Source organism: Tinamus guttatus, unplaced genomic scaffold (genome assembly GCF_059628265.1).
Source record: "Tinamus guttatus ecotype Peru unplaced genomic scaffold, ASM5962826v1 Tinamus_guttatus_pri_ptg000274l, whole genome shotgun sequence".
Taxonomy (NCBI): domain Eukaryota; kingdom Metazoa; phylum Chordata; class Aves; order Tinamiformes; family Tinamidae; genus Tinamus; species Tinamus guttatus.
Genome location: NW_028288808.1, coordinates 208,674 through 224,698, shown reverse-complemented (window position 1 = coordinate 224,698; position 16,025 = coordinate 208,674). Strand labels below are relative to the sequence as shown.

The 16,025-nt window shown below is 38.1% G+C and overlaps 1 protein-coding gene across 1 annotated transcript; it reads left to right on the top strand.

Annotated features, from left to right (window-relative positions):
• Window positions 1-4,549: 4,549 nt before the first annotated feature.
• LOC104571771 (SUB1 regulator of transcription) lies at window positions 4,550-14,716 on the top strand. Its single transcript, XM_010218898.2, has 4 exons — window positions 4,550-4,621; window positions 6,272-6,391; window positions 11,078-11,186; window positions 14,472-14,716. The coding sequence occupies exons 1-4, from the start codon at window positions 4,550-4,552 to the stop codon at window positions 14,549-14,551; spliced, it is 381 nt and encodes a 126-aa protein (XP_010217200.1). The 3' UTR covers window positions 14,552-14,716.
• The last annotated feature ends 1,309 nt before the right edge of the window (window positions 14,717-16,025 follow it).

Here is a 16,025-nt window from a genome sequence, read left to right as displayed (position 1 = left end):
CTGAAAGTTTTTAAAGAGCTGCCCCTTCTGCCCTTCCCCAAATGTTTCACACCAGCTTCACGACTTGTAATTAGAGGAATAAAAAAATACAGAGTTAACTATTGCTATATGATCAGAAACACAAGCTGCCATTTTTCGGCATTCCTGTTCAAATCCACATGCTAAAATTTCTCTCTGAAGAAAAAGGATCAACATCTCCCTCAGCAAAAGACATTTGTGATATGAAATGAGGTAATCAGGCAGTAACTAAAAGAATTTAAGTCCTTTTAAGGCAACTACTGAAGGAAAGTGAGCAGGGAATAAACCCATTACAAAAATCTATTTTAAGAGCTTAGAAAGTGAACTATACCCCTTGGATAGCTAGATGAATCAGTCAGAAGGTAACAGGAGAAATTTACCTTGGAAAAAAAATAAAGGGCCCATTTTTTCTAAAGCCAGCATTTTTCATCATATTTTCAGTATATTTTTCATGGTTTTTAAAATAAAATAACCTATAGTAAAGCCAATTTATTGGAAAGCTAAAATAGTCATTAAATTTAGCTACCAAAATAATTCTCAAAGAAACTTACCTTTAAATTTATTTTTTTTAAAAAAGATAATACTATTAAGTCCTTTGTCACAGCAAATCCTCCTTTCCTCCAGCTGACCTAATCTTTGGGAATTTGACTGTTAAAATAAACTTGGTGCTTGCTTTGGAGGAAATGCTGCAGGTGGGAGAAATTAACCCATTTATGTCTAGCAGAAAATTTTGCTTTCAGTCGTTTTGACTTATTTCTAGGCTGAAGAAATTGATTAAAAATACAAGAATAACTGTTGAATTGTATGTAATGCCTTTAAGAAATTAGCATTCTTTGTTTACCATTTTTTTACCTTTAAGAAAGAAAAGCAGAAGGGGATTATGAAGAGCCAACAGAGTTTTCTAGTATAAAAGTTAGTAAAGGCATTAAAATAGCTATGTCAGAGCTCGAGAGTTTTTTCCTTAATAACTCATATGTGGAGATCATCTTTTGCTGATTTTTTTCTTTTTTGTTGGTGTTAGTATGTGATATTATAGGATTACCCACTCATTTTCCACAGCTACATGTTTTTACATTAGATAGTTGCTTAGTAGTGATATGTGATTCATCATGCTCTAATTCTGTTTAAACAAACATAATCTTATTTTACAAAGAATGAGAGTATGGTAGCAGCTGTGTATTTTGGTATTTTTGGTAATCCTGCTTTCAAATAAAAAAAAAGGGGGGGGGGGAAGGGAGAAGATGGACAGATTGCTTGAACTCATAGTGAATACAACATGGTGCTTCTTTCAGGTGCTTCTTTCCAGAGATCTCTCCTCCTTCCCTTCATGGTTGTAGAAAATACCTTTTCAAAAATGCTGCTTAGGACTTACAGGCATTAATGCTCATTGTCAGAGATATCTCCACTTAAAACATTGGTATATCCTGCTGGCCCAGGCTGATGAGCAACAATCTTTGAAATCTAGGAAGGCCAAAACTTTTCATTTTAATTACACCGTCAATAATTTTGATTTTAATTAAGAGGTGTCTGTTCCTGGAACTGCAGAAGTTGATCACCCACTCTATCAGCAACAGGTGCACCTGGAGGCCAAGACTAGGCCTGGTCCTCTTATTATTTCTAATGACTTTGTTTATGAAAAGCTCCCATTGTTGGTAGCAAAAGTGCAGTTGTGGTGGCCGTAACAATGACAAGAGCACTCAAGTAAACCAAGAAGGGCTCCTGGAGCACCCTCAGTCCATCCCGCCTCGCTTACAGCACAACTAGCTACTCACTGGCATGAACACTGGCCCTGCTATTCTATGTTAAGATCCAGCAGCTACAATGATATTTTAACGTGCTTAAACCTCATCACCTGCGGAAATACACTCCAGCTAGGCAACACAGGAAGGCACTGCATGAAACCATGGGTGCTCCAACCCCATAGCTGGCCTCCTGGGTCTGTAAAAGCAGCTGAAAGTCCCCTTTGAAGCAGGGGCTACTTTATTTATTTATTTCCTCCTAGCAAGTGCCATTTCGGTTTATGCTGAAAGCTATCACATCCTTGCCCAACCAAGGCTACTGATGTCCTCCTACCTGCAACGGGGCAGACGCCCTGGGCAGGGTGCTTTAAACATAGTGTATTTTGGTGCCTATACACTACAGAGAAGGGCAGGGCTCTCAGACAGGAGAGTTAACAGTACACAGGCTATATTTTATACAAATGCACACATATATTTCACGCAAATATGGTGGGTTTGGGCCGCAGAGCTGCCGCGGGCCCAGGGGAAGCGAGCGCTTTTCAAAAGGGGAAGCGGCGCCTTCCTCAAGAGCGGCTGCGGCCGCCCATGCAGAGCGGCGAGGCAGGGTGTCCGGCCGCGCTCCCCCCGCCGCGTTGCTGCCGCGATTACATCGAGGAACCGCTGCGGCCTGGGGGCGGGGAACAAAAACTGACTGTGGGGGAAAACAAAAGAAAAAAAAAAAAGTGCCTGCTGTTATTTTTAAACGATTCCTGTGAAGCACCAGGGCTGCCCTGCGCGCTCTCCTCCGCCCCTCGCGAGCCCCCGTGCTCCGCGGGACTGAGATGGCGGCAGCCCCACGCACGCGAGTAACAAAGAGCCGCGTGCCCTTTAAGCGCCTCCCCCGTCCCCCGCCACCGCCCCTCCCACGTGGTGCAGGACAAGGGCGGCGATGCCGCCGCACGTCACTTCCGCTCCGCTCGAGCTACAGGGGAGTCGCACGCCGAGCAGGACGTGAGTGCCGGGGTCCTCCGCGCGCCCCCCGCCCGGGCTCCGCCATCTTACCCCTCCTGCCCCTGCCCTTAGGCCGCCCCCGCGCCGGCGTGGAGCTCCCGCTGCGAGCCCCGCTCTTCCTGCCAGTGCCCGCCGCGGGTGGGAGTGCTGCCCCGCCGTGCGAGGGGCCCGGGGCGGGAGGAGGAGCCGCGGCCGAGGCGAAGCTGCCATGTTGGGAGGGGGGCGCGAAGAGGGTTCGAGGGAGGGAGAAAATGGCGGCAGGGACTCACCCGCCACTGTTCTCCCCCTGCGCCGGGGTCTCCCCGTGGCTGGAGGCGACCCCCGGCCCAGTTCTGTGGCCTTCTGTCTTCCATGCCGGCGACCCGCAGCCCTCCCACTGCTGTCTTGTGCTGGGGGGACCGGGGCGTCCTTGTCTGCGTCCCCACTCCCCCTTCAGGTCCTCTCCCCTTTCCCCCGGGGGGCAAAGCGAGGCAAGGAGAAAAGAGGAAAGGGCAGGAAAATGGCGGCGGGGATCCGCCTGCCTGTTGTTCCCAGCCTGTCCGAGCCTGCCTTTCACCTCTCCTTTTTTTTCGTCCTCTGTCTGTCCTCATTCTGCCCTTGCTCTCCCCGCTTCTTCCTCGGCTGCCCTCGAGGTGCTCCTGCCTCATCCCGTTTCTCCTTCCCGCCCCCACTCTCCTCCATGTTGCCTCTATTCCACCCCGACGCAGGCCCTGGGGCTGCCCCCTGCTCATGCTCCACATACCGCTCTCTCTCCTGCCCCGCACCCCTATGTCTTGGCATCACTAGGCTGATCTTTGTGTTGTCTTGTTGTCTTGTTCCGGTTCTTTGCCTCCATCCTGCAGTGTGGCCAGTGTGTGCTGCCCCTACCTCGTTTAATTTTCCATGCTGTGGCTGCTCTCATTGTGCTTGGAGCTTTTATCCCAGGCCCTGTCCCTTCTTAGTACTGCACCGTTATGCCAACTTAGTCCTTTTCTGCATAGTATTCCTTTTTCTTTTAATTTTCATTTCCTAACATGCTCCTCTTTATTACTTTGCTAACCTTTCCTAATTGGCGTGTGTTTTACAACAAACTGTTTCTCTTTGGGGTGCTTATTTTTAGAACAAATGAGCTATTTGTTTATCACAATGAGTTTCTAGTAGTAGACAAGATGTTCAACTGCTGTCTAACCACATGTTTGCATAGTAGAGCGATGTAGGAGCACACCTGGCAGCATGCATTCAAGGAAAGTTAAATGTCTACTTGTTTATCAAATGAATAGGCTCTAGTGTCTAATGTTCAAAGCTGCTTTAGAAAAAATAATTGCAATGCTATAGTTCATTGTAATCTGTGACTTTCTTTTTCATAACTCTGTTATTGGTAGTAACTTTTAGCTTCATGTAGGATGGTTACACAGCTGCTAATTGTAAACCTAAATAAGCAAAATATCCAAGATGGTGTAGGTAATGAAGTGGCCCTCAGTAATTTGAATTCAGTAATTCAGTGAGTAAGCTTATAAATTTATTGAGAAATAAAGTTGAGTAGTACTGAGCTGTACTTTTTCCCAATAGTTTCTACCATCCTAGGGCCCTTAAAGACTTTCTAAACAGTCCAGAGACTAAAGATCTGTGTTTAAGGTAGTTGTAAGAACAACAGCAAAGATATTAAAAAAGGACATTTGCTGACACATCTGTAAAATGTATTAATGCTTGTATGAAAATGCAGAGCTGAGTCTTTTGAAGGGACTTGAGTGAGAATGTTTTCCAACCATTATAGAATGCATTCCTTCTACAATATTCTAATGCTAACTTTTTTCTTCCCTAGAATGCCCAAGTCAAAGGAACTTGTGTCTTCAAGTTCATCTGCTAGTGACTCAGATAGTGAAGTTGACAAAAAGGTGAGCATCATACAGTTTATTGCTACTCTGCTAGCTGTCTGTTTTTTGTTCCCCCCCCCCCCCCCCCCCCTCTTTTCCAGGCTTGGGGAAAGGAAGTAGCTGTTATGTCACAAAATGCATGTCACTGAATATGATTTATCAGACCTAAGATTAGGGAGGTGGTAGATAAGATACTGCTGTACAGTGAACTTTTTTTTTCTTCCCCTTAAGTTTATGTTTTGAGTTCAGGATTTTCCATGTGATAATATCTACCCCCAAACTTTTTGGAATTCTTCACTTCTCTGTGGCAAGAGATAGAAGGATTCTGTTTAAGCCACCCCTGGTGGCGAGAATTCAGATTAATTTTGAGGTTGCCTCCTTTTGATTTCTGGATTACTTGACAATGCCAAACAATTAAAAAAAAAAAAAAAAAAAAAAAAGGGCACAACAACCTTGACCTGCCCTGTCATAGACCTCTTGCTTATCTTATTTACATATTCTTTTTCTGTTTCAATTTCTTTTGTGTAGTGTAATACCATCTGCTAGTTTCTCACTTACAAACCAAGCCAAACAGAATATCTTTAAGTTGATTAACTTTAGCATTTGCTGATAACTATTCTTAAACAAATAAATTATGTGTTTCTAATTATTTTTAATAGTTTTTTACACTGTGTTTTTATAGATGTGCCAATCATGAACACAAAAAAACCCATTTTGCACTATATGCAAAAAAGAAACCACCTACTTTTTTTTCAGAAATATTCAATGGTAACACAGTTATCAGGTCTTTTATATGGCAGGTGAAGAAGCTCAGTCTGTACCTTTACTGAACTGGTTGACATGTGACTTAGTTGCACTTAGTTGCACCTATCAAATTATGTGTTATGTCAAATCATAATATTTAAGAAAGTAGTCAAGTGAAGTTTTTTGGCAAATATATTCCCAAAGTTATAGTGAAACAGTCTTCTTCAATAGGCAGTTCTTTTTTAATGATAATATGTATGCTCCTTTATTTTTTGCAGCTGTTCCACCAAATATATCTCTGGCAATGGCATCTGATTTTTAGTATCGTTAGTTTCTGAGGAAACTGAGGAAAACTAGCATGATTGCTAGAAAACCAGCAGTAGAAGCAGTAACTTTGTGACATCTGTAAATAGTGTAATCTGATTCCCAGGTGATACCATCTATGCCATTAAGAACATTTTTGTTTATCATGCTATGGTCAGAGATTGGACTGTAATACAAAGAAGCTCCTCTGATAGATCCTTTCTTCATTATCTATTATTTTTCTTTTCTAGAAGAGTTGTTAGCTCTTCTGTAATGTTTATTATACTTGAAAGGTGGCTGAAATTTTCATCAGACTGATTTTTTAGTAAAAACTGTAAACTGAGAGTATGATCTTGCAAATGGGTAATGCTTTCAAAATAATACTTTGAGGCTAAGGAGAGCTAAATTGGGTCAAAAATATATGGCAGGCAAGCTTCACTGGGAACAGAATTAGGCCAATTTGGATTTTTTTTTCAAATTCTAGTATAAGTGTACAGTGTTAGAGTCCTACCTTTGTGGAGGGAGGTGAGAGAGTGTATTGCATGACAGTAAGCATCTAACTTAAACTTATTTGTGGCTAACAGACTTTTTTTTTTTTTTTTTTTTTTTCTTTCTTGCTCCAAGGCAAAGCGGAAAAAGCAAGCAGCTCCAGAAAAGCCTGTAAAGAAACAAAAGACTGGTGAAAGTTCAAAAGGTGCAGCTTCTTCTAAGCAAAGCAGTAACAGAGACGAGAATATGTTTCAGGTAAAACTGACTGTTCTTTTAGAGCTTGATGAGGTAGCAAGTTACATCCTATTCTTTATAAATCTTTTAGAGGCAATAGTCTGTATATCTTGATAGTGTGGTGTTCAGTCTCTTGAAGCCTTGGCCTCAGTGCTCTCATGTAGATGAGATGCTCAGAAAAAGCAATGTCAGGTTTCAGTAAAGTAAAATAATCTGAGTTGCGGCAATTGATCTAGCCTCATCTTCAGTCATGGTAACTTTTTGGTAAATCATTTTGTCTCTACAGCAGTGATGTATTGTACTAAGTATTTTACCACTGATATATTATGTATTAAATCAGGACGATCTCTGCATGCAATTTTTTTTTTTTTAATTAAGCCTCTTGGAAGAAATGCTTGCAGAAATAGAAATTTGGATTTTTCAAATCCTGTTTTAACTAGGTTAAGGGCATCTCTCCTCTTGTTAGACAGTATCTTGAATTAAGATTTGCTTGTTCCCTTTTTTGTGAAGCAGACTTTTCTCTCACTGAATGTCTGAAAAGCTTGTAATTTTTAAGCCAACCTTATTTTTAAGACAAGGAATGGATATGTGTATTTCAGTAGCACGATAAAATTTGTGAATTCAGATTACAGTAGTTTTTGGGACTAGCTGAGGTGGCAGCAGTGTGTGCTGAGAACTGGGCGAACATGCCACTCAATTATCAATTACTTCAGAGGTAGTGTTTGGGAGTTTGGGTCAAGAATTATTAAATTTTTTTCATCTTGATGCCTCAAAAGGGGACAGGGGATCGGAAAGGACTCTAAATTCTTAGTATCTTTAGTTTGTGACAGGGTAGATGAAAGATGCCTAATAAGATGTGTGTCACATTGGTAGTGCAAAATAAATGTTCAGGGCTGTAGTGTGGAGATGAATGTAGCAGAGGTTCTTTGAAAATGGCCTGCTTGACCGGTTTTGTAGTACAGTAAGTTGGTTCTGGTCTATCAGTGTTCACTTCCGTCTTGGTGTCTGCTTGGGAGGGAGGGCTTGCATTGAAGACACTGGGCATTAGTGTCTGGAATTCCTTTTCAAAGGAAGGATGCAATAATTTTGGTTTAGCTGAGGCATGCTTTGAACTATGTAGGAAAAAGAGCTACTTAAGTGAACTGCAGTTGCAGTTCTGAAAAACTGTAGGTTTGTGCTATGTTACTAATATGTTCCAAAATTCTGTCATTGATTAAAAAGTTAAGATTCTCCCCCGCATTTGTAATATTTTCTTTCAAACTTTGACATAAGATAGTAAGTTGCTAAGAACAGTCAGACGACTCCTGTGTAGTTTGATAGGCAAGTTCATCTGCTGTTGAATATAATACAGAAAGTTTCGAGTATCGTCTTTAACCATTCATGCTCCCTAGTCTGCCCTACTCAACAGCAGATGTTTTTTAATTTCATTATTTTCTCACATGAAGCCCTAAGCAATTTTTTATACTATATCAGATGATATGTAACTGATTATTAGCATTCAGACATGAAGATGCTCTTGTTCCCTTCAGCAGAGCATACTGAAAGCTCTATTTGTGTGATAATTTTTCCAGTTACAGTTTGTTCTTCTGGGACAATTTATAGCAGCTTTTTATTACGGTTAAGTAATACTAGAACATTCTTCCTTTCTTCTTCTCCAGGTAGTAAAATGGTTTCTGATATGCAAGTGACTCTGCTGCACGAATGTGATGTGAATTGGTAGAAATTAGGCTTTATATAAAGCATTCGTAGCTGGTCAGCCATTCTGACTGTATGTGCAACAGAGGTAGCGAATTATGAGAAACTATATTCTGTATTTTCAGGTTTTGTTCTCAAAATATGTAGATTCCTTTAATGCAGAACCTCTCTTGATCTAGTGTTTGGGATCTAGCGTTTATTATTTTTGTCTGAACCTGATGGTTTAATGTTATTTCTGGTACTAAATATAAAGAATAAAGTCTAAATAAGTCAGTGTAGGATGCCACACATTTATACATCTTGGCTTTGTTTTAAGTTATAGGTAGCCTAGTACAGTTTGGAATTTGATAGTAGGATTCAGATGTAACTGGGGAAGATGATAGAAAATACACCTTGCTCCCATTTTTTAGGAATTACTTGAGGTCCTGGACAAGTATAAATCATGCCAGTGTGGAAGGATTTAGCATTAGTGTGTTAGATTCTGATGCATGACTTCAAGCCAACATAAGCTCTGCATCATGTGCTTTGGTTAGTTTGACAAATCCTGTCATCTACCTATGCCTGATTTGAACAAGGTTTATTAATGATGCCTGGGCACAGCACTAATGACTGTTCAGAGAGGAGCTACATGATATGATTGAACCTTTGAAAGAATTTCCTGCTTTTTAATAGAACTTTCTTTTTGGAAACATAGGTTTCATTTGCTGCTTGACTTGTGAGAAACTAATTCAGTCTTGCAGTGTAATGTCCCTAAATATTTGTAATAGTTGCTGAAAGTAGACAAGTGCATGGGTCTATGACACTCAAAAAGTGACTGTGAAATGATGAATGGTGTTGAACTGGTGACCATGTAAGTTTCAGAATTAATGTGCTAAACCAAATTGATGTAATGCTTATTTCAACTGTTCACAGGAGTTTCTATTTTAGGAGCTTATACTAGCTTAAATGTTCCCTCAAACTATACATATTATCAACTAAGAATAAGATGCTTTTTTGTTTCTACTTCCACAGAGTGTATAGAATTTAACCAAGGCAAACTAGAAATAGGAGGGAAAATTGTGAAGAGGATGCTTGCTTAAAGTCACACAGGAAGTGAATTGCATAGCTGTGAAAGGAACCTAGACACAGTTCAGTGAGTTTTATTCTAAGACATAGAAACCTGGAAATAATGTTTGTAATGTTCTCTACTAATCGAATAGAATAGTGTGCCTTCAAACTGAAGGGCTGTGATATTTAATAAAGAATGTGTTAACTTTGCTATGAAGACTGTACAGCAGTAGCTACACCGTTTTAAATAAAGCAATATAACCCTTGGAACACAATTGTCGTCATGGTGTTGCAAAGGTGTCTTATGTCAGTGAAGTTATTCTAGGAATGTCAGCTACTGTGTGAGAAAAAGAATGGTTCAGAAAAGTTCAGTGCCAGATTTAGAGGCAATTGAACTCTAAAACATCAACATAATTGATCTAGATTTTTGATTGTGTCTTCTAGCCATAGATGTTAATTAAAACTAACTTAAAGCCTTAAAATGAGAACTGTTCGGCTTAGAGTGCAACAGACCATGCTAAATTTAATGTGAGCATTGAGCTGTGACATATAAACAGAGGTATAAAGCTTATCTTTATTTCAGATTTTTCATACAGAAATAGTTCTACTTAAGTAAATATACTGATTAAGTAATGCACATTTTATATTCTTAACCCTCATCTTGCTGTAGCTAAGGTAGGTAGTCTCATCCTTAACATTGAAGTCCTAAACTGTTTGTGACAGTGTTTGCATAGTGTACATTGGCTAATGTACATTGTATTTCTTAGAACAATTTTGGAATTCTTTTCTAGAACCATGGAGCAAATGTTTGGGAGGAATATATCACTGGAAGCAGGTTTTTTTAGGGAAACAAAAATCACTGAAGTATTATGCTACAAAACTACAACCATTGTTTATGCAGTTCAATTAGAATATTCTTTGCCAGCGATGCTGACAGATTTGGACATGGTAGTTAAATCTGAAATAACTCAGCTTCTGTGACATCATATCTTTTTTTGGGATGTTATGTTTGAAGAACTGTGAAAATAATAAATCAAAATATTGTCTTAGAGGTGGTAACCTTTTCTTCAATTTAAAAGATGCCTGGAAGCAGGGAAAAAATGTGTGAATCTATTTGATATCAAATTTAAGACAGCTTTAGTAAGCCTAAATATGGATTACTCCCCAACTTCTGCAAAAAAAAAAAAAAAAAAGTGGGGGGAGAGCTTGCAAAAGCCTGTAGTCCAGACAAACTTTTATGTTGCAGAAGTTATGAAGTTCAAAAGTGTGTTGTAACCAAGAAAATATCAATGTATGCTACATGCTGGTAAACTTAAAGTACCAGATATTTCTGGACTTCTGGTGCAGCAAGATACTCTTGTGTCGACTGTGTCAACAAATATTGTGAGGACTCAAGGGCAAGCGTGGAACAGTTGGTGTCGTCTTTTCACTTCTACAAGTATTTACAGGGGTACAGGATGCGTGTGTGGAAATTTCACGAATACATTACTCACTTTCACAAGTGTTTACAGGGGAACTCCAGGGACTGTACTTCTCATATAAGTACCTAATACGGAATGATCTAAAGCTTTGACTTGGAAGTAGAGCTGATTCTGCTTTCCCTCTGTTTGTCCCTTCCAATGGCAAAAAAATTAGAGGTTAAATTTTATTCCAGAAAACAGTAAAACAGTGCTTATTTATAAGAAACTAGCTTGTTAGGCACATAATTACTTTTGTTCTATGCCACCTATTTTTCCAGAAAAGAATGCTGAATTCTGAACAGGTTTTAAATCCTTCATCTATTTATGTTGTCATTTCTTATTAGCCTACAAACTACTCTGGATTAGGCTCTTGAACTAGTTGTTTCTCTGGTGTCTAAAATAAGCTGTAGCCTGCAATGTCACATGTCCAAGTATAGTGCTGTTTGGAAAAGTGAATACTGTACTATGTAAAATACCTAATAGATGTTTACATATGTTTTGACAGATCGGCAAAATGAGGTATGTCAGTGTTCGTGACTTTAAAGGGAAAGTCTTAATTGATATTAGAGAATATTGGATGGATCAAGAAGGTGAAATGAAGCCTGGCAGAAAAGGTATTTTTTGCTTGTATTATTTTGCAATAAAGAGTTGGGTGCAGTTTATTGGAGAATCCAGTGTATCAGATTCTTGCACTTTATAACTGAATGTATGTTTTTAGAGTGTTATCTTTAGTTTTTTGATCAATCTTGCCTACAGCTTATCAAAAACAAAACAGTTTCATTAGCCTGAGGTTGTTTTCTACTTGCCTGCTGTACTGATTGTTTCCTAAATGAATGTTGGTTTAGGGAAATTCGTTTGTGCAAAATAAAGCATCAGATACAAGCAAATTGATTATAGATAATATAAACATAGCCATTCCTCTCCCACAATGAACTTAGCACTTACCTACTTCGAGTTTAAAGTTTAATTTCTTAAGGTTAAGGTGTAAATAAAAAAAACAACTACATTCATCAATTTCTGTCCAACTTCAGATTAAAATTAAAACATCTAATCATGTGATTAACTTTGGAAAAAATGTTTTAAGACTTTAGGTGGAAATAGCGTGCAAATTTGAGGTTTAGTATTGTAAAACCAGTCTGTAAAACAGCCTAAGCAGTTGTACTGTTAGCAATTTTATGGCATGCCTTCATGAATTGTCACTTTCAAGATGAAGATAAGTTGTTGAGGTAGTGCAAATATCAACATCACATTGCTTTTGTTAGAAGAGCTTAGTTTTTAGTTTTTTTTTTATATATACCACCAAAGAAAAAAGGTAAGTGTGGAATGTTTGTTCTGGAGTTTGGAGTCATTTAATATTGAATTAACATAAGGTTCATTGTTACATCTCCTGGTGTATTCAGCAGCAACACAGTTTATAAGAACATCATAGGTTGCTTAGAAAACCTGAGGTATTTTCAAAATTAAATAATCACATATATTTTCAAAATTAAATATCACATATATATGTAGATACTGTATGGGAAAACTTCGTCCTGCATGTGTTGCTGCTATTTGCTGCTGTCTTGCAATCTCAACCATTCTGTGGTTCTGTTTCCCAAAAAAAATTACTCTTTGAAGGAATTCAGATTGCTGTGTTTTGAGCTGGTGATCAAAAGTACATGCTGTTTATTGACTGGGAAACCACCTTAAGATTTGGTGGGTAGGTGAAGTGATAGTAATGTGTAGATGTGACTAAAGATCAATTGAAGTTTTTTGCTAATTGACAAGAGTGTCTTGTCCCTAACTAATCTGTAGATCAGTAGTAGGCTCTGATCAAAGCTGCATGATGTACATGAAGGTATTTATCTGACAGAAGGGTTTGAATTTTATCACGATAAAGTGGAAATCTGATACAGCACAAATGTTCTGTTGGCGCACATGTGAGCTGCTTATCTTGGAAAGAAAATATGGTTTTGGACTGTAGCTTGAGGAATTAGGAATTAAGAAGAGTGATGAGGATGTTTGTCAGATTTGTGATGAAACTGGTTTGGGAAGTAATGCTGGACCTTAAGATTCGTCAGCACAGGCCTAACCTTGCTGCTAGATGAGGATGACTCTGGGATTAGTGTAGTGACTGAGGGACAGCTGGGAAAAGATCCTGGGGGATTTTGTTGGAAGACTTCCCTGGAATAAGATTAGGAAGCAGAAAATTTTTGTGCAAGTGTGGGTCATGTTGAGTGATAATAGAAGCCTGATGATGTGTATGTTTGGCAAGGGATTAAGCCATGTGAGGACACAAGGGAAATATCTTCCATTCCTGTGGTCTTGTAGTCCTAAAACTGAGAATTGCTGTTGTAGTCTAGGACAGAATTTATGTACCAAAATTCATCTGTACCTTTGTGTCTTCTGTTAATTTCCAAGCTGAGCTCAAGCTTTTACAGAGCCAGTGGGAAGCGGCAACTGTTGTATTACAAGAAACCTAAGTCCAACCAAAGTTGGAGTGAATGCATTAGCCGATGGCTATTGTCTTTGACAAAATTAGAAATAGCATTTACTGTTGTTGAGATTTAGAGGAAAACAGATGTGCCTTGGGAAGAAAGGAAAACTGGGTATTTCAAACACTTGGCCTATTTTTTTATGTCAGTTCAAAAGACCCACTAAGTTTGAAGCATACAAATAAAGTAAATGGTACTGTGCTGTGAAAACACACCTGCCATAACTTCTGTGGAAGTGGTACATATGGGAAAACAAGCAAGGTGTTTGCTGCTGAAATTAGCTGAAATGAATCTGTGATGTGACTAAAATAACTGGATGATCAAGGAGAATTTTTTGGAAATGGTAACAGAATTAGAGGAAAAAAAGCTCTCAGTTTCTAAGTAACATTTATGCAATTTATATTGCATTTGGTGTCTTGAATAAGAGATAAGTGTAAAGAGGAAGGAAAAACATTGCTTGTCTATCTGAATTTTGCTCAGGGAGGACTAATAAGTAAGCATTGAAAATTTTGTTCTCATTTTTAAATGCATTTTAAAAATATGAAGAAAATATGAATGCAGGGTCAAGGAATACATTAAAACTATTATTAATTATTTCTGTAGTTCTGGGCTAAGATTTAAAAGAGCTAAAGGAAATTAACCACCTAAATGTAAAAAATACAAAACTTATTCTAAAACACATGTGACTTAAGCAAGGAAACTTACTGCAAAGGCTTAGTGCTCTTTGTTATAGCTGGTATGTTCTCATGGCATGTTTTAATAAATTAAGGATTCCGTTCTTTAAATGGAAGGCAGTATACAACAGGATACTGTAACATCAAGACTATAAAAGAAAAATGCGGGAGAAAACTTTTAACTACATGATTAGCACAACAGCAATTATTTGGGGAGATTAGCATAATATATTAAAACACCACTGTGGCTGTAATCCTTTCTCAGCATTCTAGATGGCTTTTTGACTAAACTTCCAGGTTTATACATTGCGTGTCACTAAACTTAGAGTGGACCTGTAGTAAAACGGGACAAAACAACAAACCAAACGAAGTGAACTTCTTGTTGATTTGTGAGTTATAGGGAGTGGAATAGATTATCTCCAAGATGCTACTGATAGCATGTATAATTTGTAATAATACAATAATTTGCAGTAAACAGTAATTGAAAAAAGATACCCCCAAAATTATATGCAAATACATAAAAGCTCAGTCACAAAATAATCATTAAAACTAAACTGAAGTGTTCAAAGTTGGTAGGTATGTTACTATGTAATTAAATGAGATAGCTATTGCACTTGAAGCAGCTGAAACATTAATAGGTTTGACATTTTTGTGATGGTCTTTAAACATTAAATCAGTCTTACTAGTAAGTGTGCAAGATCCTGAACTTCAGTTTTCTTTTTGTACTAAGTATTTTTTTAATGTGTTTCAGGTATTTCTTTAAATCCAGAACAGTGGAACCAGCTGAAGGAACAAATTTCTGATATTGATGATGCAGTAAGAAAACTGTAAAGACAGAGCCATAAAGAAATGTTTATCATTGTAGTTGTTTTAAGCAGTCTTTTTACATTAGCTTTTGTTTTCTAAAATACTGTTTTCAAAGCTATTGTATATTTGGATTGCAAAACAATTTGTAAGATGAATACTTTTTTTATGTGCATTAAAAGTGTATCCTGAGTGAGCCTATTTGTGTATACTTTACTAAAAGGAAAATGTGTTGCTTCCACCTCATAGTGTAAAATAAACAAAACAATAGTATGTAAAGCATAGTTGTTTATGGCCTTTTGTTTGAAGATGCTTGAGAAGGCCACCTGATAATTATAATATTTGTTTTAGTTTTGGTTCGGTTTAGTTAACTGCTGATATGAATTATTTTTCTGGGGAGATTCTTAAAATGTCTCTGTTTCCTTTTTTCTTTTATTTCATACTCTTTGGTATTTCTCTGGATGCTGTTTTCTTTAAGACTTAATGCAAACAGTGAATACCCAGTAAAACATTTTTGTAGATAATTTTAAATACTCTATTTACTAATTTACCCTATTTATTCAGATGTAAACACTTACGAGTATATAGACTTTTTTTGAATTATTGCATGAGGTGTTATGATAAACAATAACACTTGAACACAAGCCACCCACCATTCCTTTTGATTTTTTTATAGCTTGGTTGACTTAGAAAATGCAATTACCCTTTTTTCTTGGACACTAGATTTTAGAAGGTGATGGATAAACTTTTAGAGTAGTAGATATATCCCTCAGATTAAAGAAATTTTAAAGCTCCCAGTTTGGTTATTATTTGGGTAACCTTTCCAAGCTTTGCATTCAGTTCATTCTTGAGCATGTATTGGTTAGCTATTCTGGAGGCAAGAACACTTAACCTGCCTTTTTAAGGTTTGCATAAACAAAGATGTTCAAACCAAGCTATAACACAGGTTAAACAATTGCTGTAGCCAGAACAGTTGACTACCATGCTTCTGCCCTATCATTATTCTCTGCTCAAACCATTTATCTTTGCTTGCTCTGTGTGGCTTACATGTGCATAACTTATTTTCTCTTTTGTACAGAACATTTAGTGCTCACAGTGGAGCACTGGTGTGTAGCGGATCATGGTTCTAGTAAATGTCACTTGTCTGTCAGTTTGCTGCTCTGGTAAGAGAAGTGGTGGAAGCTGCATTAGATGAAATGATCTCCCAAGTCAAGGGGATTTTGGTAGGTGTTGAGACAAATCAAGAAGGAAAAAACACAATGTTTGAGTCTTCCTTGGAGAGGAACGGGGACTCCAGTACAGAAATTAAAGGTGAAAGATAAATGTTAGCTGACAATAACTACAGTGAAGTAACTTGTTAGCTGATGTGGTGAAGAGTTCATTTTCTGACTTAATTTAGTTAATCAAAGGAAGAAGAAGAATCTGCTTCATGAAAAATGACATTTCAAGACCATATAGTGAATGTACAATCTATTAGTTCTACTGTAATTTTTCCATTTGA